General features: G+C 47.2%; 2 protein-coding genes across 3 annotated transcripts in view; one reads left to right on the top strand and one right to left on the bottom strand.

The window, feature by feature from the left end:
- Positions 1-269: 269 nt before the first annotated feature.
- LOC135809130 (gelsolin-like protein 1) lies at positions 270-9,039 on the top strand. 2 transcript variants are annotated; one of them, XM_065322401.1, is made up of 12 exons: positions 270-456; positions 569-658; positions 1,710-1,799; positions 2,280-2,375; positions 4,296-4,390; positions 4,581-4,746; positions 4,983-5,082; positions 5,274-5,341; positions 6,390-6,433; positions 7,455-7,537; positions 7,764-7,855; positions 8,726-9,039. In XM_065322401.1, the coding sequence occupies exons 1-12, from the start codon at positions 376-378 to the stop codon at positions 8,819-8,821; spliced, it is 1,101 nt and encodes a 366-aa protein (XP_065178473.1). In that variant the 5' UTR covers positions 270-375; the 3' UTR covers positions 8,822-9,039. The 2 variants fall into 2 exon arrangements, with proteins under 2 accessions (XP_065178473.1, XP_065178474.1); XM_065322402.1 differs by having other exon boundaries at positions 271-456; positions 6,390-6,424.
- Positions 9,040-10,700: 1,661 nt separating this feature from the next.
- Positions 10,701-21,429, bottom strand: part of LOC135809129 (fragile X messenger ribonucleoprotein 1 homolog B-like) — a 22,974-nt gene continuing 12,245 nt past the window's right edge. The window contains exons 10-15 of the mRNA XM_065322400.1: positions 21,263-21,341; positions 20,733-20,830; positions 18,287-18,367; positions 16,117-16,153; positions 14,850-15,703; positions 10,701-12,652 (exon numbers count right to left, since the gene is read on the bottom strand). Of these exons, the coding sequence (XP_065178472.1) occupies positions 12,212-12,652; positions 14,850-15,703; positions 16,117-16,153; positions 18,287-18,367; positions 20,733-20,830; positions 21,263-21,341 (1,590 nt within the window). The 3' untranslated portion in view covers positions 10,701-12,211. The remainder of the gene's footprint in view (positions 12,653-14,849; positions 15,704-16,116; positions 16,154-18,286; positions 18,368-20,732; positions 20,831-21,262; positions 21,342-21,429) is intronic.

The following is a 21,429-nucleotide window of genomic DNA, read 5'->3' as shown; positions in this document are numbered from 1 at the left end:
TTTTTTATGAGTAGCGCATAACTAACTACTTCCATAAGCAGCGTGACTAGCGTCGGTTTGGCGTCGGATCGGAACTGATGATGTGATGTACAACTCTCATCGATCCCGTAGTGTGTAGATCTACAAAGCCTGTAGCATTCATGTATGGGACGCGACCAGGGAGTAGTACAATACTACTCCCTGGACGCGACGTCGCTGGTCGACCAGGTCGACGTGTCAACAAACCGATCACCACGCGCACGGCTGATCAAATCTTTGATTGTGTGTCTGTCCCACTGTCTGTCCTGGGTTTGCCACTCTGTTGACCCACTGGATCGAGAAGAAGCACAACCTCTTTCGTGGTTTTTCTAAACACAAGCGTTCACCACAGACAACATGTCGGGACTTGTAAAGGGAAAGGAGTATGACTGGAAGGACAGCAACCTTGCTCTGTTCGGCTCAGACCTAGAAAAGAATGTAAGTGATGGTTGCTTTCTTCCTAGCTGGCGTACAACCAAGTTACTTCCTGGTGCTGTAGTTTTGATTGTGATAATGACTTGCTTGTATTTCCCCCTATGCCAACTTCTAGATCAAGAAAGCCTCGGCAGAGACTGAGAAGGCATGGTCAGGTGCCGGTGAGAAAGTTGGCGTGGAGATCTGGCGAATTGAGAAGTTTCAGGTAAGGAATGTCACGTCCCAGAAATGCCCCTGTAGCCTTGTAGGTATCTGCGTCTTTATAATATCACTACAGTTACTGTCTGTAGTAATCTATTATCACCTTTGTCAATACCATAATAGTATACATGTACATACACACAACAATATGCAATGACATGTATGTGTAACAAAATTGAGCAGCAAATTGTAGCTTACTCAATCTCCGGACAGACAGCTTTTCGACCTTGTTAGGTCTCCTCAGCGGAGCTCTGAGCTACTGGCCAAGCCAATTGCAATGAAGTCTACTGAACAACAAAGCATTTTAAATGAACTCAAGGCATCAAAGTCAGAGCGCTCTATTACACTGCGATAAACACAGCGAGCGTTGCACGAGGGCAGAACACTTTGACGCTAACCAGAAAGAATGCTCAACCAAGCCAAGACAAGGGAGCGTAATACCGTCAATCTCCGGACAGCTAGCTGTTCCGACCGTGTTAGGTCTGCTACAATTATAGCATATAATTATACAAGTACTCAACAAAGGTATCACTCAAAATGGTCTTGAAATCCTCCGATAAAGGCACATCTAATGGCACTGTGGATTGAAGAGATCGAGGCTAAACAATTACTCTTTAGAGGCATGATTGCAAACTGACAAGCAATCTAAATAACTGCTGCAGGGCTGTAGCAGCGGGATTTCAACTGATCCGGCCAAATGATATACTTGACCAGAAATGAACACAATTGACGAAAAACTCCGTTTGGCACAAATTGGGTAGGTCAATTTTTCGAACTAAGGTCCAACCATGACCTGGCCAATCAGACCAGGTGCTATGGCCCTGTGCCACTATCATGACGCGAAACAGTCCTGACCTCACCAAGCACATGGGTGTGGATTTCCTTGGTCCCAGCCATAGCTTCCCATGTCTTCAGCCATTATAATCAGGCAATCATGCTGTACTATTCAATGACCAGATTCTAGGTTTTGATGTGGTCCAGTAACGCTTACTAGCATTTTGGGTTTGTGTGTGTGTGTTGTTGTTGTTGTTGTTGTTGTTGTTGTTGTTGTTTAGGTGAAAGCCTGGCCATCAGCATCGTTTGGCAAGTTCTACAGTGGTGATTCCTACATCATTCTCAATACGTACAAGGAGGACGGTGAAGATGTAAGTCACCGAGTGAAATTGCTGCACATTGCCAACTGCTGAGCATAATCATGTCACATGTGACCACCGTATTTTCGGCAATACTGGCCGAGGCACGTATATACACGTACCAGTTTCTGAGCCCTCAATTTCACCCAATTTGAAGAAAAATCCACACAAACGACCTGAAATGCTGTTTCGCTCATTTCAGACAGGCGGTAATAAAAGACCGGTGCTAATTTCCGAAAGTACGGTATGCTTGTGTAAATGAAATGGTGAAGTGTGGGTCACTTGCCAATTTCCCTACTGCAGCATCGGTCAGTAAAAGCTTTTTTATGTACTTGGCATATTGTGGAGTGTGAATTATACTGCAGCACGGCTGTACAACAATGTCCCTTTGTGCACATTGTGTGCCTTCGTCATTGAAATAATCGGTGTGTGTGTGTGCGTGTATGGTGCCTGTCTCTCCCGGTGTACGTGTATGTGTACTTCTGTGTGCAGGAACTGCAATTTGATGTTCATTTCTGGATTGGTCGCCACTCAACCCAGGATGAGTATGGTACAGCCGCTTACAAGACAGTGGAACTGGATAACCTGGTATGTACTTCGAAGTATAGACATAGACCTAAGACGGGAGTTTGGATGTGTTCTTTCTACCTAGAAACCTATTCCAGTTTGTCACACCAGTTTTGGAATGCTAGTGCGGTCCTTTTTGGCCGCACGGATTTCCCTACCGTAAGCGCATATACCCTTGTCTACGGGTATGGCATTCATGTACTATGATAGGCCGTACAACTCGTGTCTGACAGACTTTTGAGCATGTCCCAGTAGAGCTGGCCTCAAATACGACATATTTTGTGGGTTTTTCACACAAGGCTTTACCAACTGGGTTCTGCTTATTGTCAGGGGCACTGTTCCTTGCAGTGGGTCCTCTACCCTGTGACACGCTGCCGTATGTTCTATGTGGTAATTATGTGTGTGTAGTAGTAGCAGTAGTAGTAGTAGTATAGTAGTAGTAGTAGTAGAAAAAATAAAAAATCGGTGGATGCCGGCGGATGCAGACGGAGCTGGCTGAGGGGCTTTCACCTGTCCAGCGGCAGCTGCTCGCAGTAGCGGATGAGAAAGGCGTCTCAACATGGTTAACAGCACAGCCGTCTTGGACAAACCGCACCGTGCTGAAAAAGTCGGATTTTAGAGATGCGCTTTGCATACGATATGGTCTCCCACTGGACGGTGTAAGTGATCATTGTGTCTGTGGGAAGTCCATGACCACCCACCACGCCCTCACGTGCCCGACCGGCGGCTATCCGGCGGCTCGCCATAACGAGCTTCGGGACCTCCTGGCGGGAGTGCTGCAGGAGGTACTGCCCGATGTGGAGGTTGAGCCACATCTGCTCCCGGTACACGGTGAGGACATCTCTGCCGTCTCCGCGAATCGTCAGCCAGAGGCACGCCTGGACATACGGGCTAGGGGTTTCTGGTCGCGGCAGCAGGACGCCTATTTTGATGTAAGGGTCACTGACCTTGGGCCGTCCTTGCTGTCTCGTCCGGAAATCCTTAGCCACCTGAGAACACATGAGAGAATGAAGAAGGCGGCGTATGGTGCCAGAGTCAACCAGGTGGAGAGGGCATCATTCACCCCACTGGTGTTTTCGACCTCGGGTGTGGCGGGCAAGGAAACTTCTATATTTCTGAAGTCGCTAGCTGCTCTCGTTGTAGACAAAAACAAAGACTTGGTATATTCTGCTGTGATGGGTGAGTTACGCACCCGAGTTTCATTTTGCCTGCTGCGATGGGCAGTCACGTGCTTCAGGGGCTGCAGGGCCTCTTACATTCGCCGCAGGGTCGGGAGCCCCTTTGCGGCTTATTGCCGCCGGCTCTGCTGACACGGCCAGAGCTCTGACCGCTCGCCTTTGCATGCTTTTGAGTTCAAAGTTTTATATTTCAATTGAGTGTTCTATTTTATTCCGAAATTGGGTTGTCTTTTTGCTTTGACTCTTACTTCATGGTGTTGTGAATAAAACCGTTCTCAAGTAGTAGTAGTAGTAGTAGTAGTAGTAGTAGTAGTAGTAGTAGTAGTAGTAGTAGTAGTAGTAGTAGTAGTAGTAGACTAGTAGTAGTAGTAGACTAGTAGTAGTAGTAGACTAGTAGCAAGTAGTAGTAGCAAGTATTACCTTCACTGGGGGCAGGGGTAACTGCAGTTGGATCCCAGGACGGATACCCTGATGCCGTTAATCCTTTTTCTGCACCTTGTCCTCGCCCACTTACTGAGGTGTGGTGAGCCCATAAGTGGGATCATTTTCAAGTCCACCCAGAGTTTTGGGGATTTCAGGGGGTGTCGGCCGTTGGGCGGTTCAATAGCCAATTGAGTCATCTTTCCAAGATTCCTTTTGAATCTCTCTCCTCTCTCCCGGGGAGACCCACGTGACCAGTTTTGACAGTGAGCAACAAGTAGAAGTAAGTACAAGTGTGTGTATGTGTATATGTGGGTTGTGTGCACGTGCCTATGCTTGACAGCTGGATGACAAGCCTATCCAGCACAGAGAGGTCCAAGGCTACGAGAGCAGCCTGTTCAAGAAGTACTTCAAGCAAATCGAAATCTGGAGTGGCGGGTAAGGGCAGGTGGCCTGCTGTTAATAGCAGTCACTGACCATTTTTCAATGGTGGTTTCCTGTTGGCTTTTAAAAAGTGTTCTTTCCAAAGTTCAGGGCAATAAGACTGTGGATGGCACACTAGGGTGGCGCCAGTTTACTGATAGCTTCACTAATCATTGTACTGCATTGCTGGCTTTGTTCATTGCAGTATTGAGTCTGGCTTCAACCATGTTGAGCCAGAGAAATACACACCACGCCTGTTGCACTTCAGTGGTGACCGACGCGGTATTCAGGTCAACGAAGTCGACTGCATCAAGGAGAACCTGAACTCCGAGGATGTCTTCATCCTGGATCTTGGCCTGACGATCTTCCAGGTAGGTCCCACTCAGCACCATGCGCAGGCATGTTTAAAAAAAAGTGTTAGCCAGCGCGGGTGGCGGCGTGCGCAAGTGTATGGGTGTGTACCAGAGACTGACTGTATAACGTATATTGTGTATCAATCTGATGATCCTTTTGACAAGCTGCGTGCACTTACTGGCGCTGATGATCTCTGTTATTCCTACCTGGATTGCTCACATCGCGCTCTTGATTTCTCTCCTGCCACGCTCAGTTCAACGGTACGACAGCGAACAAGGACGAGAAGATGGAGGCATGCAAGTATGTTGCTTCACTCAAGTCCAGCCGTGGCAAGGCTTCTTCTGAAGTCCTTGGTGAGTTTCAACAGTCTTTGGTTTAACGCTACAACTCGGTACTAATGCAACCTTTCAAAGAGAAGCTCGGTTCATGTATTGGTGGTCATAGCTAATTTGCTTTATATCGGTATTGTCTGCAACTCTCTCTCTCTCTCCCCCTCTCTCTCTCTTGCTTGCTTGCTTGCTTCTCCTCTGGTCACAACCTTTAGATGAGGCCGATACCAGCTCAAAGCATGAGTTCTTCTCTCACCTCGGCTCAGGAGTTGCCTCCAAGAAGGTATGGGTAGCTGGGTTTTTTTGCTTAATCTGATGTACTTTGAAGAAGATTTGTGACTTAGTGTGTCAGTCTTCTTTACCAACAAGTCTCCCAACTCAGCGGTATCTGTAGACAATAGAGAGGTTAAGTTTAACGTAAAAGTCTTACGTCCGTGAACTTTTACGTGAAAAAGTGAAAAAACTCACGTAAAATTTGATGTGTTTTACGTGAGTTGACTGTCCCGCACGTAAGTTCATGACGTGAGTTTTTGGAAGTTTCGCTTGGTTATCCCGACCGAATTTGTGTGAGTTTCCGGAATTTTATCGAGATTTATCGAGTTTGTTGGAAGATTTGATATTTGTGCGAACTAAACCCGAATCCTGCCAGGCAAAATTTCACGTCACGTCACACATGTAACTTAACCTCTAAAAATTACACGTAACGTGAGATTTGCACCGCGTTTTGAAAAAGGGCAAAAAAACTTAACCTCTCTATTCTCTTTGTTACATACATGTATGGCTGTCTTGGAGTAAGCCATTATTATGTTTTCATGATCAGCTGTGAGATGCTCTGCTCCAAACTGTATTAAGTTTTGCTCGACATACCCTTGCCATACCGTAATGTCGCGTATAAAAGCAGGTGCTTACGGCCGTATAAGCCGGTGTTCAAACCATGCTTCTATTCAAGTTATGCTTCTATTCAAAACATGCTTCTACGTCAACATCATCAGTCTGCACTGTGCAGTGCATACTGCCACACATGTACTCGCAAATGTACTTTGCAGGGAGCGGCTTCTATTCAAACCATGCTTCTGTGGCACGGCGCGCTTCAAAAAATCGGCTTCTATTCGAGTCATGCTTCTATACAGGTCATGCTTTTCTACGCGACACTACAGTATATAGCCACATGCAAGGGCAATCCCATTTTTCTGAAGAAATATGTACACTTGCACAATGATGTGAGTTGGTAGTGAAACTAGCAGGAAATACACTGTACCGTGTTGCAACTTCATTCCCCTGTTGTTTTACCTTGATTTCTCGTGCTTGTTTCTTTTGTTTTCTGAATGAAGATCGTGGACAGTGACTTCAAGAAAACCTTGTTCAGGTTAGTGGGGTACGTGTGGATGTTTAGCAGCGTGTCTTCGTGTCATGGGTTTGTTGAATGCACTGTTATACTATACCACCACAATGCCTGTGTGTGTGTGTGTGTGTGTGTGTGTGTGTGTGTGTGTGTGTGTGTGTGTGTGTGTACCAGCCATGATAGTCCAGTTGTCATGTCCATCCATCGGTCCACTTCCTTCATATACTGTCAAACATGTTATTTTCGGTGCAACTTTAATTTCGGCGATTTCGGTAGAGAAACCAGGCACCTAAATTTAGATAACGCCTGAAAGGCACTAAAGTATGCACTGTATGTGATGGGAATGCTGGCCACCTAATTCTACACTACACCTGAAACCTGGCAGGTCCCTGGTACCGAAATTGTAATACACCTGAACTGAGTAAAATTACATGTTTTACAGTACCGTAAAATCCCGCCAGAGCGCCCCGTCTCTCCCATCCGCCCCTCCCTGACTTCTTGTCAGGGACGTGATTGATTGTATCCTCGTATGACTCTGTCGCAGTCTGTGATGCCGTACTGTACTGCAGACGCGTGCTCAACCCTGTTGGAAATGTACGCAACAGTGCCCGCCCTCTTGACCAGGGATCGCACAAACCCTGCGTTTTGTCGGGCCTGTACGACTCCTGGCTCTTGACCTTTGGTCGGTGTACGAGATGCACGAACAGTTTTCGTAGGGTGAGTACTTTTTCATGTAGCACTGAATGCGCCCCTCCCCACCTGAAGCGTCGAGGAGGTAGGGGCGCTCTGGCGGGATTTTACGGTACTAGTAAACATTGGTGACTGGACACAGGATGCTTGCATGATGTTACAATAATAGATGTGAGTGTGCCCTTTGAGCATTGCATGAGTCTCCCACCCTCGTCCAGTGGCCAGCGTTTTTACATCCCTCACAGGCAGGTGTCGACGTCCCGGCGGAACCGAGACGGTGTCTTTCATCTTCGTCCTCCTGCCTGTTACGTGGGAATTTCTGGATTCACTTTTCTACACTTCTTTCTATGTATGTGGTGTGTAGGCTGAGTGACAGCACTGGTGACCTCAAGTTGACCCAGGTGGCCGAGGGTACCCTGTCCAAGAGCATGCTGGACAGTAGCGACGGTGAGTGGTGGTATGGCTTGTGTGTGGAGAGCATTCTGTGTAGGTGTCTTATTTGTAACCTCCGCGTCAGCAGTGCATGTTCAGTGAGGACCGTCTCTGATCATCACTGGCTAGCTATGTGCCAGTCGAATGGGGTTGTGGCCAGCACTCAACCAGTACTCTCACATATTTTGCCTAGTGACAATCTGTTTGTTCCTTTTTCCGTGTGTGTGTTTGGATACGGCAGTGTTCATTCTGGACACTGGTGTGACATGCTTTGTCTGGGTTGGCAAGGGAGCCAGCAAACAAGAGAAGGCCAAGGCTATGATGCATGCCAGTGTAAGTCATGTGTGTCACTGTGATGTTCTGCATTCCGATACTCTCATGCAGTTTCATCAATAATTCTTGCCAGAATGTTCCCCACTACTGAAGTACAATCTAACTATGCACACCGCAGTAAGAGTTAGACACACAGCGCACGCACATGGGCATGTGCCTTGTGATGCTTGCGCATATGTGTATACATCGCGTCATAGGACAGAATAAAGTACACTCATATATCCCTTATCCGGACAGTCCAGGACCGGGCACTAGCCATAACTTTTTGGAAATATCCGTAACTCTGGATCACGTACAGTTTGGGAAAGTGTCAGAGATCTGGCACATGTCGTTGCTCTTTCCACTAAAATTGCAAAAGAGTAGCACAGCTTCCACTAAAATTGCAAAAGAGTAGCACAGCTTCCACTAAAACTCGCCCACAGGGTGCCCGGTAGACCGACGTGCCCATAACTCTGCCGTCCAGATAAGAGAGAGATGAGTGTAGTTTTAAAAAAAGTTCTAGAAACTGGAAAGTTGCAATCTCCTCAGTTTTACTGTATGTTGGCTTTTTAGTTAGTATCTTTTCAGCATTGTGTGGCACTTTACTCCATGGCTGGACATGGGGGTCATGCGCCCTAACCCAGTACATTGCAGTACTGTACATGCCAGTGTAGAGCTCGGACGGCGTAGAAACCAACCACTTTCCACTGCGCCCAGTGCCACACAGCCACGGAAACACACACGCACGAGCGCGCTTATTCCCAGCCCGTTTCACTGCGCCCAGTGCCTGTGCTGACTAGTGAATTTCTTTGGCTGTAGCTGTACATTTCTATCAACCCCCGGCGTATTTCTTTACTGTGTATCTCCATTCTGCTTGTATGTGCACTACAGAACTACGTAGCTGGCAGCAACCATCCATTTGTGCCCATCACCAGAGTAGTGGAGGGACAGCGCAATGTACAGTTCTGCTCATCCTTCGATGAATAAAACCAGTTTGAAACCAGCGAGATCCGTTACTATAGAGACCTTCATTCAAACTGAGCCCCTTGCCGGCTACATTTCATCTTGGAACATAACCAACACTTCACTTTTTTTTTACTTATTAACACTTTCTTGTAACCACTTGAACAGTTAATTTTGTTCGTCATATTGGAAACTTTACTCCAGCTCTGCCGCTTTGTTGAATTTACTTTCAATTTAGGGTACCATGCGTTGTATTTGCATCACGGGTGAAATTCTGGTAATTCCAATAGGGAATACTGTCATGCCTGTTGTTGGAGCCCTACGCATGTGTAAGAGAGTTAGAGGCAGGGAGTCGTAAAATACGGTATTTTACGACTCCCTGGTTAGAGGGCTCCCGGGTCTGAGGTGTGTTGTGTAAGAGGGCTTCTGGGTCTGAGGTGTGATGGTCCAACCTCTCTACTGTACCTTTGCCTTTTATTTGGCGCATTGTGCCTTTGCCTTGGCGCATTGCTTCTACCCTGAGTGTAAATGTAATACGTGTAGAGGATATTACCCTAGTACGTGGGTGATACCTCCTGAATATCCATCCCGACTGTGTAGCAGGAGGGATTGATATGAGGGTACGGTATAACCCGAGTATTACGCGGGTCAATATTCTACTTATCCCAGGTACGCCTACACATTTTTGGGGATCAACGCAATTGCGTCCTGAATGCAATTACCGAAAACGAGATGCTGCTTTTCTTTACAATTCAGTCGAGGTTTGAGAGTGATGCGACAGGTTGCATTTGTAGTTGGACAAGAGAATATGACAGAGATTGCTTTGTTCTTATGTATAGTAGTCATTATTCTCACAAGAACAAGTGACAAAAGAGTAGTAATAATTATTGCCACTAAAACTGCCCCAAAGGGTGCTCGTGGCCCGGTTCACCGAGGTATAGCTGGTCATGCTCACATGCATGGGTCTGCTTGGGGGACTTGAAAGTTCAAAGGGCCGCCACCCCCCCCCCCCCCCCCATGATATCCCCAGAATGGGGTGGACAGGGAAATGGTTGCAAGTACGGGCTCACGATGCACACTGCAGAAGTTAGTTGGCGAGGACAAGATGCAGCAAATGATTGATGACATCACGTCGTGATCCAGCTGAATTATTTACCCCTGCCCCCAGTGCTATTAATAATACCATCGCTATAGTGATGGTTATACATGTACCAGGTATTGGTGGTGTCCATACAGTAGAGTCGCGCACTGAAGAACAATCCAGTATGGATTTAATTGTTTCTAAAAACGTGATAATAAGAACGCAGTCAGATTTCTGAAAAATAAGAACGTCCCTGGCTAACCCCTTGGAAACAACGGTCTTGGGCGCGCGACTACTACTGTATTGCCAGGGGGTGTAGCATGCAGCTGGTCAGGTCGGTCCGGATCACTTTTTCGCCCAGAAGTGCCCAGAATGCAGGATTTTGCACCTTAATTTCAAAAATTTCCCGGGGGACACCCCCGGACCCGTACCCCCTCCAACGGCGGTGCTACGCGCCTGATTGCATAACAAAATGATTCTCTTTCTGACATGCACCATACCAGTACAGTGTTGGTTGCTATATTGTAGATCAGAGTGAATCTGCTACATTTGCACACATCACACAGGCTTCACTAGCACATTGGCTACACAAGATATCTATCAAATAGAAAGTACATGACTTTGTGTAACCCCGAAACCAACTCTGGCAACCGGCCGAGCCTGAATGCTGATGGCAACAGACAAACCCGCTATCCGGCACAGTGCCCAATCTTACTGTACATGCATCCGTCAGCCACATACGTGCATGCGCACGAGCACACACACACACACACGCACACACACAGGAACGCATGTTATCTGGAACAAATACTCAAGTCACTGTTAATAGGTTGGAAAGCATTGATACACCATGCACTTCCATAACATGCGTTAAAACTGAAGGGGCAGTAACATTAAACCTCAGCTGTTGATCTACATATCAACAAAACCACTCATGAGATATTAGCATGGAGCATAAATCTGAGAAAAAAAAAGAAAAGAAAAAAAGACGCCACACTCCTCCAGTGCAAATCCTGCAACCAAAAGCGGAAAGAAGAAAAGTGCAGATGATGCCATTTCTAAAACAACAACAAAAGGAAATCTGAGGGAGACAGCGTGGCAAAGTTTGAGGCAAAGGCAGTGGTTGCTACATCATTTATCTGAAATGGTGCTGCTGCAAATGATTAAAAACCACTAGAGCAGCAGCAGCAGCAACAGTAGGTGTAGCAGTGGCACCACAACACAACAAGTACTAGAGAGAAAGAACTGCTGCAATGAGTAAAACTATGACTAACCGTAAATACAGTGCAACCATAAGAGGAGTCTGTGTGTGTGTGTGTGTGTGTGTGTGTGTGTGTGTGTGTGTGTGTGTGTGTGCGTGCGTGTGCGTGTGCGTATGTATGTATGTATGCATGTATGTATGTATGTGTGCACGTGTATGTGTGTGAATAAGTGAGGGAATAAGCTAGAGTGACAGTGAATGCGTGAGCGAATGAGAGGGTAATTGAGTGGGAGGGTAAGTGAGTGAGAGAGTGAGTAAGTGAGAGAACGAGTGAGTGAGAGAACGAGTGAGTGAGTGAACGAGTGAGTGAGTGAACGAGTGAGTGAGTGAGTGAGCGAGCGAGTGAGTGACTGAGTGGGACTAGGGAAGAGATAGCTGTACAGACAGTGCAACACTACCACCAAGTTACAAGGGAGAGTGAAAACCAGCAGCACGGCTAAGCAAAACAAAGAATTCAGATACTCCAGCAAGTGCTATGCTGATCTTGTAAGCAGTGGTGCGTGTCCGTAAGAAGATAATGGCGGCAATGAGAAGCAGCACAGACAGTCATAGCTCACGGACGCAAGCACACGACACACGACACACACACATATACATTCGTGAAGTGGGAGGGGATAGGGGAAATTAAAAGACGCCCGGGTAGGATCGTCATAATTAAAACAGGACGTCACGGGATGCATCACGCAAGTCCACTGTTCGCATTGTGGCTATCAATGCCACACCAGTTGCCACCAAAACAACAGAATAATTATCAAACCGGCCCAAGCAGGATAGCGCTGTCAGGACGGCACAGCAGGTGTGTGTGTTGGGATGACGGTCAGGCATGGAATGCCATGGGAAGAGCCAATAAAAAGGGGGAATAGCATGGTGTTATCATAATGGGAAGTTAGGAATGTGAGTAGATACAAGGGACATGCACTTCACACTCAACAGCGAGTTGTTAACACAAGAAGAAGAAAACCGGCACAATGCAAAAAGAAAAGAAAAAGATGCGATGAGCCAGTAGTAAACCGTTGATTGAGGATTGTTAGTTGCCACTAGCTTTACTATCAGCGCTTGTGTGGCTGGGAGATTAAGATTGAGTCGCTGCCGAGGTACCCTGGTCCTTTGCTGTATCCTTAGTAGCGCTGCTGCCTGCTGCAGTAGAGCTGGAAGGTCCATTTGTAGGGCTGGATTTGCCCGAGGACTTCTTTCCACTTACTGATGTAGATGAAGAGGATGCAGATACTCCAGCAGCAGCTGCGCTACTACTGCTACCAGTGGGAGCAGCAGCGGCAGCAGTAGAGTTCGCTGCTGGCAGGCTTGGAGTTACGCTGGGAGTTGCACTGTTGGTGCGAGCAGGCCGCGGACTGGATGGCTTCTGCTGCTCCTGTTCTGTCTGCTTGGACAACTTGTCCTGTTGGCCACCACCACTACCACCGCCGTTGGCTGTGCCCTTGCCAGACTCTTTACCCGGTCTGTCCGATGCTGAGCGCTGGTGTTGCTTGTTTCTCACACGGGGAGCACGGCTCTTCTGTTATGCACAAAGGTCAACACAACGCGAGCAGGTAGATTACGGAATAGCATACGGCAGCCAAGCTGAGCTCCGTTGATAAGGCCTAAGGTGGAAACAGCTAGCTGTCCACAGATTGAACAGGAATACATGTATATAAACCTGTCATTCTGTGATTCGCCAACCGTACCGTATTTTCCGGGGGGGGGGGGTGTGGTGTGTGTTAGCAGCACTTTGAAACGCCTAAAAAAGCCTAAAAAATCGCCCCTGCTGGTTAGACTCCGAATGCTGGCCATGAATCAGCCAGTGATACGGTGTGCCATGCATAAAATGCATGTACATTGCATGGCGTCCTTCGACTACTTTTTATGTGTTTTTCATGCACAGAAATCCATCACTGCAGTTGTATGATGCTTCTATGTTGTCGGTTCATTGTGAGGGACAACCAATGAAACTTTTGCTGGAACTTCAGTTGTGCTTCTCAACTTTTTAACCATTGGTAAACGTCTTGAATGTACTACAGTAGTACCCATCAAGTTTGACCAAAAATTCAAAGTCTGACGTGCGGGTTATACTCTGAATGTCAAAATAGTTACAAAATTTGGGCCCGAAAAGGGGGATGCGGCTTAGACCCTGGTGCGGCTAACACACCGGAAAACACGGTGCTAGGAACATTGTGTACACTTGGTCATCACACAAACCTCTACTGTCACCACAAGGGTAACCGCAAGAGCACAATTACGTTCATGGGTTTACAGTACTGTTAAGTACCGCCAGAGCGCACCACCATCTCGGTTTTTTCCTGGTCGTATTGTGGAGGTGGTCTCCTGTCTGTAGGTCATACGACACGAACCTTGTGCACATACAGTCAACTTCGCTTATAACGACACTCGGCGGGGCATCAAAAAGGTGTCCTTATTCGCGAAGTGTCGTTATACCCGAAGTCTCATTATATGTATTACAGTGGGATGGGACTTTGCTCTGGGCATGGAAATTCTGTCCTTATTCGCGAATTGTCGTTATATCCGCAGTTGTTATTAGCGAAGTTGACTGTATTGCGCGTTGTGCAGTCAATCCGTACTCAATTTACCTTGGAGGTCGAGCGAGCGGACACGAGTTCTACACAAAAACCTGCCAAGTGTGACCTTAGTACACGAAGGTTCTCACACCGTACAAACTTCGTTGCACACTGCCATACAATTTTCCTTTCCCTGGCTGTAGAATCAAGGTGGGGTGCTCTGGCTAGACAGGGTGCTCTGGCTAGACAGGGTGCTCTGGCGGTACTTTACGGTAGTAGCACAACTCTGTGTGATAATGCAAGCATTTTCATATACCGGTACATATCTTCAAGAGTACATAACCCCCCAGAGTGCGCAACGCCTGATCCAGCTCTGCATAGGGTCTTGGTCGAGCGTAATCGGATCTTTGCATCATAATACCGTACACACCTGAGGGGAGCCCGGGGAGTCGCGGGTACTTTAGGATAAAAAACAACAGTGCCCTGCCTCGAGACCGGCCTTGCGCTGGTGTGAAGTGTACGCATGACATCAGAAAATCCGACTGCGCTCGACCAAGACCCTATGCAGAGCTGGATCAGGCATTGCACACTCGGGGGGGTTATGTACTATTGGTATCGTCTTGGGCTGCACGGCGGGGATTGATTTTAAACCGTGAACCACCAAGTTGCTACACACCTTCCCATCTCACTACTGCGTGGAAAGCTCGGCCTTATATGGGGGCCGGGCACTCTTCGGCCGGCGGAGCACCGTACTTGAGTACGTGTTTGGATGCTGAAAATGTCCCCATAATAGAAGCTCCATCGCCGGGTGCTTTGTGATTCGAATTGTCAGAATTCCAGCAGCTGTATTAAAAAGATAAATTAGAATAACAGGAGTGCATAACCCCCCAGAGTGCTCAGCTGCCGGTTGGTAGCTGTCCCTGCTCATTTCCAAACTTCCGTCATTTTCCATGAGGAAGCCACCTCAATGAAGATGTATGGTTCACCGTACACAGTGTAATTTTGTGCACAGCCAGGTGCATTACATCATGAATAGTGACGTAATGCTGAAAATGAGCCGTGCCCCAGGTTTATACGGACTTGCATAATCTGGGAAGTTACAGTCCTATTCTTGTTGATATAAAAGTATAAGCTAGGTCTGGGTCTGGGGCACATTGTGTTCCAAGCATCAATAGTAAAACCATCATCAACAACCCATACCTGACCAGAGGCTTTCTGCTCTCCTTGTTGCGACTGTTGTTGCTGTTTCTGCTGTTGCTGTGCTTGCTGAGCTGGCTGAGCTTGCTGTTGCTGCCTTTGCTGCTGCTGCTGCTTTTGCTGAAATTGCGGCCGCTGCGATAATGGCTTTGACGCTGAGGCGGCGGCAACGTCTCTGTTGGGTTCCTGATCAGTAGGCACTAGAGAATTGGCGCGGGATGTGGGAGCACTGCCAACACTGGATTGCTGTGAGTCAGCCTGGCTATTTCGTGATGACTGCTGTTGCTGATTACCCTTTCCACCGTTGTGGCGGCGCTGGTTAACCGATTCAAGTGGAGTGCGATAGCCCTTACCGCGCTGTGACTGACCTCCAGCACCACCACGCCCATCGGATACGTCTCTACCATTCGTGCTAGGCGGTGCTGAGTTGGGGAATTGCTGCTGGCGTCTGCCTCGGCCTGCATTCGTGCTGTTGCCTCGACTGGCTAGACCAGCAGACTCAAATTCGTCTACCGACTCAAATGACACCTGGCTGGATTGGGACGGACGGTAGGAGCCGGTCGAAGCACCACCAAACTGATCCTCACTGTCTCGCCTATACGGCGGTGACGTGTGACCTTCTACGGAGTTATTACCGCGTGCCTGCTGGTTGCCTCGTGAGGCACCACCGCCGCGGCCACTGCCACCACCTCCCCTTCGGCCAGTGTTTCGTGGCGCGCCTTCATAGTCCGAATGTCGGCGTGAGTTATAGCCATGCGAGTCAGCAGCACTAGCACTATTGCCTGCACTGTAGTTATTACCACGGTCATTACGAGATGATGACGGGAACCATGAACGGCGGAAGGATTGTGTAGGAGCTGTCAGGATAAAACACACCAACAAAAAAGCATACACAGTCACGGAACAAGCTGAAAGTAAGAGGAATCGTGTTGCTGCTCCTCCAGCTAATTGCAAGAAAAACACGAAAGCAGCGTATTTCGGGTGTACAATTCATGCTTGGAAAAACAGCCATTCACCTACAATAAAAAAGGAATGGATTTCAGTGCCCGACAAGTGAGCCCGATGGCCGTAGGCCCGAGGGCTCACTTGGAGGGCACTGGAAATCCACCATTGCCCGACCAACCATCTCACGTTATCCATATTTTATTCTTGTTGACTACTACGTACATTGGCAATAATAATTGTACACGGAGAAGTATCACATTCCATATGACAAAGTAGACACGGTCATTCCTACTTCTGAGCAGGTCACACGTAAAGAAGTGCTTACCATCACGTGCCCGCACAGTCGACAAATCATCTAGCTCCTACCGACAAACACACAGGGGGAATGCAGGAAAATAAGCCAGCACCAATCAGAAAACATTGGTGTCGCATCACACGGCAATAAAACCGCCATGCCGACAACAGTACAGCACTCTCATGCTGGCAAATGCAGGATAGAATGGTAATTTAGACACAACATTTTCTTAACTAAAGTATTCTAACGATTTAACGAATTTAAAAAATTCGTTAACATTTGAAGTCGTTATGTACAAAACGATATGTACATCATGTACAGTCATTTGCCGGTTTTAAGACGGAATTCGTTAGAATTTCATCTTGCAAACCCACAAAAATCCGGAGAACTTTAAAATTAAGGTAGCTCATGCCGAAATACTTTTCCGAAAATTCACCAGTTTGACACCTTTTTTTGCAATCCTAGGGGTGTCCAGAATGAGAAAATCATTATAATAGGGTACTATAGTATGTAATTGGGCAATTTGGAGGGGTTATGGCCCCCCGAAGTAGCCCGAACAAGACGTTTTCTAAAAAAGAGACAAGTTTGCCTTGATGACAATAAAATGCTTCCAACCTTCATCTGTTGCTTCTTGTAATCATGTCAGTAATTCGCATAGTATCAGAACATGTCTGGGTAGATTTACCAGCAAAAATACACTGGTTAAAAGTACAGGCTTCTGTGTAAGGAGACGAAACTGGTATTCCGAATCCCGATTCGATATGGTGCCAAAATGCTTTGAAATTCAAATGTTGCAAAACAGGTTTTTTTGCTATTTGCATCGCACTATGACAGTATCAAAAAGTTATGTCAAAATGATGTTAGGTCATTGGACTCGTTTACCCACTGTTTACAGAAACATGCGAAGAAATGATCGTCTCTCGTAATTGATTCCAGTGTATTTGTCTCAACAGTGTGTGATTGTAGTGGTCCTGAACTATAGAAAAATAATTAAAATGCACTTATGCCATAGTTTGGTACAAGCCTGCCTAAAAAACAAACAAATAAAAAGCGAACTCCTGCTTGTAAAATTAGGTTTTTCTCTTATTTCGCGACATAAATGCGAACGTATGGGCGTGGCTTTCACAGACCCTAAATATAGGGAAGGATTCATCATACACTAGCAAAATTTCGGGATTAGCAGATTGCCCTCATGATGCTTCAATTCTGAAAATTTGAACAAATTCGGACAGAAAGTGGTTTTTGACATCCGATATTTTTCGCGATGGGCCCGAGCTACCTTATAAAAATATCTGGTCTTACAGTACCGTTACTGATACTAGCATTATGAAGTACCAATGAGACACACACACACACCATGCCTCATACATTGTACAGTGGTTGCAACTGAAAAGAGACCCCTGGATTTTTACGTACAAATGCCGCCGAGTGAAAATGAACCGCACACAGCGCCCTGGCATGCCAACAAAGCATTCGTTTTCTGGTTTTTGCGCGTATTTGTATTGTATTTTATTATTTACAATACAAATACGCACAAAACCCGTATGGTTGTACAGTATACTACTTGGTACCTGTGTACAGTTGTACTGTGAACCTCCCCATTGTTTCTGGTCATACTTCAAAATACGGCGTGCAAACAGTACTGTTGTTGATATGCATGCATACACCATGTACACTGTCAGTGTCCATGCTTTGAGGCTGGTGTGGCCACATGCTGTGTTGTCGCAGTGGGAGCGCAGCACTCCTGGCGTAGCATTTCAGTTGCCACTACCGGCAGTACAGTACGTACTGCATACACATGATACAGACAGTATGTACTGCATACACATGATACAGACACACTGTTCTACCAGTACAGTATGTACTGCATACACATGATACAGACACACTGTTCTACCAGTACAGTATGTACTGCATACACATGATACGCACTGTTCTACCAGGCCCGGTCGGAGCGATTTTCAATTGGTGGGCGGAGAAAACTGAATAGGCGAAGTGGGGCCTCCTTCCGAAAATAATAGAAGCAGAATTGTGTTTTCTGAGATGTTTTACGGTTCACTCATTATAGGCATTTGGAGTGCAGGATTCTACTAAGGTCGGGCAAGATTTTGTTTGGGTCAGGACTCGACTGATCCAATGGGTTTGCCGGAGACTAGACACAGCTGAACAGGCCTAGAGGTCAACCGTCTGACATGCTCACCTTCATTAGAAGAAAGTGATAATCCAGTAGGAGACGAGCATGATCAACACATTTGCGACGGCCGACAAAGACGAATGGGACCTTCGCACAGAAATGCAGAGAATGCATAACAATGTTAAAAATACAACAGAGAGTAAGGGGCCATCCGTAATTATCGATCTTTTTCACTAAACGAAAAAAGTTTAGTTATGACCCACCCCCACCCACCCACCCACCCCCCTGAAACGAAAAAATTAATTGACTTGAGACTTTGTGCAGAAAATGATCTTGATTGGCTGTTACAACACAGCGAGGCCACATTTTGTGTGATTGTGCAAGTAAGTAACAACGTTAGTTATGTTTTCTTGGAAGTCTGGTACTACTTCTTGACCATGGAAATGCTCCTGGCACCTCTACGTCTAAACACGGGAATTGTACACTTGCAAATCGTCAGAGTTCCGACATTGACATGATACTGCCAAAACAAGTCGACTTCGGAGCGGAAACAAACGCCATAGCTATCACAGACTTCAGTGGTCGTGCCTCGCTCGCAAATGAGAGCAGCATCGCCCCAGAATCGCTGTCGGAAAGCTCCGTAAGGCCGCACGCACGCCGCGCTGCGCTGCCGTCAATCAGGTACGTAGAAAGTCGATGGCCTAATTTTCCGTCTCTGGAAGACTGTCGACACGGGGATCACTCTCCATGGCTTCCCCACCATAAGCACGATCAGATTCTTCCAGGTACATTACGACGACATCGTCTTCAGCGGCTGGCGCTCCCCATATTTGCGTGAGAATTTACTTGGTGTGCGCCCCGCTCCGTAATTTGAAATTCTCTTGCATCGGCGGGTGGAACGAAGTATTTATCTATCTGTCGTCGGTCCCAGAGTGAATGACCATGATGACTGCTAGGTCCTCGTCGGAGAAGTCATCCGAGGACGAAAGGAACTCACTGCACTGAGTACAGAGTGGTATCAGTGCGTCCATGCAGCACTTGCTTGGCCGCGCGACGTAGAGTCCACTGAGTCTGTCGATCTACTTCGATGTACACAATGTATGCATGCATCAATGCATGCAGTGCGCGTTGATTTTTTCCGCTTTCGATGTTTTTTCAAAACAAAACCGGTCGCTACCCACCCACCCATAAACGAAACTTTTTCGTTTCGTGAAAAAGATCGATAATTACGGATGGCCCCTAAGGGGCCGTCCGTAAATATCGATGTTTTTTTAGAGACGATATCGGTGCTTCTCTCCCTTGACCCCCCCCCCTCCCCCCAGAAGACGCACATGTACATCTAGATTATGGAATCAATATTTTTGGATGCTCATTTTTTTCCTTTTTTTGTCAATAATATGAACCCAAGTTGGCAAGTTTGCAGGACTGTTCGACAACCTCACGGGTCAGCAGCTTTTCAGCGCTAATGCCAACGGACTCCACTCCAGAAAGGTAGTCTCAGCATTCGATGTGGGGGCAGTCAAAGGCATCTCAACGGGAGTAACAACAAGTTACATTCGTTGCAGCAGCAGCAGGAGTTACGGAAGAGGTCGATTCGACCACCACACAGTCGGGTGATTCTGGCCGCTGAATGCCCAGCCATGACTGGCTGCTCTCTTGGGCCGCTTTCCATTTGCCAACCTCAGCAACGAACTCGCGGACACCGGCTTCATTGTCCTTTTGACTACTCCATTTTGCCTGCGCTTGTCGAACAACATCTGCACGGACTGCGTTTGTTCGCACTGCCTCTACGTCTTGAAAAAGGTCTCCTGCAGGCATCGTTCGGCCGATTTCCACAATCAATAGCTCATTCTTTTGCTCTTGAAATTCGCCATGGGCGTACAGCTTCCAATTTTTGATTTTGTTGTTGTGTCGCGAGTTTTAGCTCCGCGAACGGAAGCTGGTTTCCCATTTCTTGTATAGCCATTTAGACGTCCGCGTGCAGGGATCGGCGAAACTTCAGATATTTACATCGATATTTTTCTGATGCTCGAAAAGACGCACATGGCTCAAACCCCCTCCCCCCCAGACGCACCAATATCGTCTCTAAAAAAACATCGATATTTACGGACGGCCCCTAACATCATTAGGCAACCAGTAATTGTCGGTGACGTAAACCCAATCTCAATAGTAAGCAGGAGCACTAGCAATATTAATCCAGCCATTGTGAATTCAGTGCACCCATGCACAGCTACATGCATATGTACACGCACCCACATTCCTCACACCCGCACACACTCATGCACGCACACACACACACACACACACACACACACACACACACACACACACAACCGCGCGCACGCACACACACTCACACCCCCACACACACACCAACACCCCCCCCCCCCCCACACACACACTCACACCCACACTCACACACCCACCCACCAACACCCACCCACCCACACCCACACCCACACACACCAATACAGCAATGCTGAGTGCAGCAAGACACAGAGAAAAATCTTACATCGCCACTCCCGTTCACAAGCTCTGTGCTGCCCCTGATGACACTGGACTGATCAACTATTTCCTGCATCTTTGCGCCTCCCTTGCCGATCATTCGACCTAGAAACACATATCAGAGATCATCAAATTGGTTAGTAGTAGAACATAAGACACACTTGTAGCGAGGGGTGATAGCTCTCTCTGTCTGCCTGTACTGCTGTGTTAGAGCCCTATACACATACACATCCTTTGGACATTGTGATCAGTGCTGTCACTTCCGGGCGTGAAACTGAGGGTCGCAGCGTTACAGCTTCATTTGAAGTGTTGAAGACAGTAAACCTGAGCGAGTGGATCTGTGCGACATAATTCTAAACTGATGCAAATCATATACTGGTACCACCGATCCATTAGCCTAGTACACATACGGTGCAATTCATGTCTAGGCCTCACCAATCCTGGAGACTACATTGTAAGTACTCTTGTTTCATTATCTACAAAAAGTCTAAAACTCTCAAAGTCAGGACAATTCAGCCATCCACTCCACTCACTCACCTGTAAATGCCTGCGGAATGAATGTGGCTATTTTGAGGTACTCAAGGTGGTGACGGGCCTGGTCCACGGCTTCTTTGGTCTGCATATCGACAATGACACAAGACAGGGGCAGAGAGGAGAGTGTGAGTACATAAATGAGTGAGTGCGCGCGTGTCACGGAGAGAGTG

Source organism: Sycon ciliatum, chromosome 2 (assembly GCF_964019385.1).
Source record: "Sycon ciliatum chromosome 2, ocSycCili1.1, whole genome shotgun sequence".
Lineage (NCBI taxonomy): Eukaryota > Metazoa > Porifera > Calcarea > Leucosolenida > Sycettidae > Sycon > Sycon ciliatum.
Note: the sequence above shows the minus strand (reverse complement) of the source record. Positions and strands in the feature narration are given on the sequence as shown.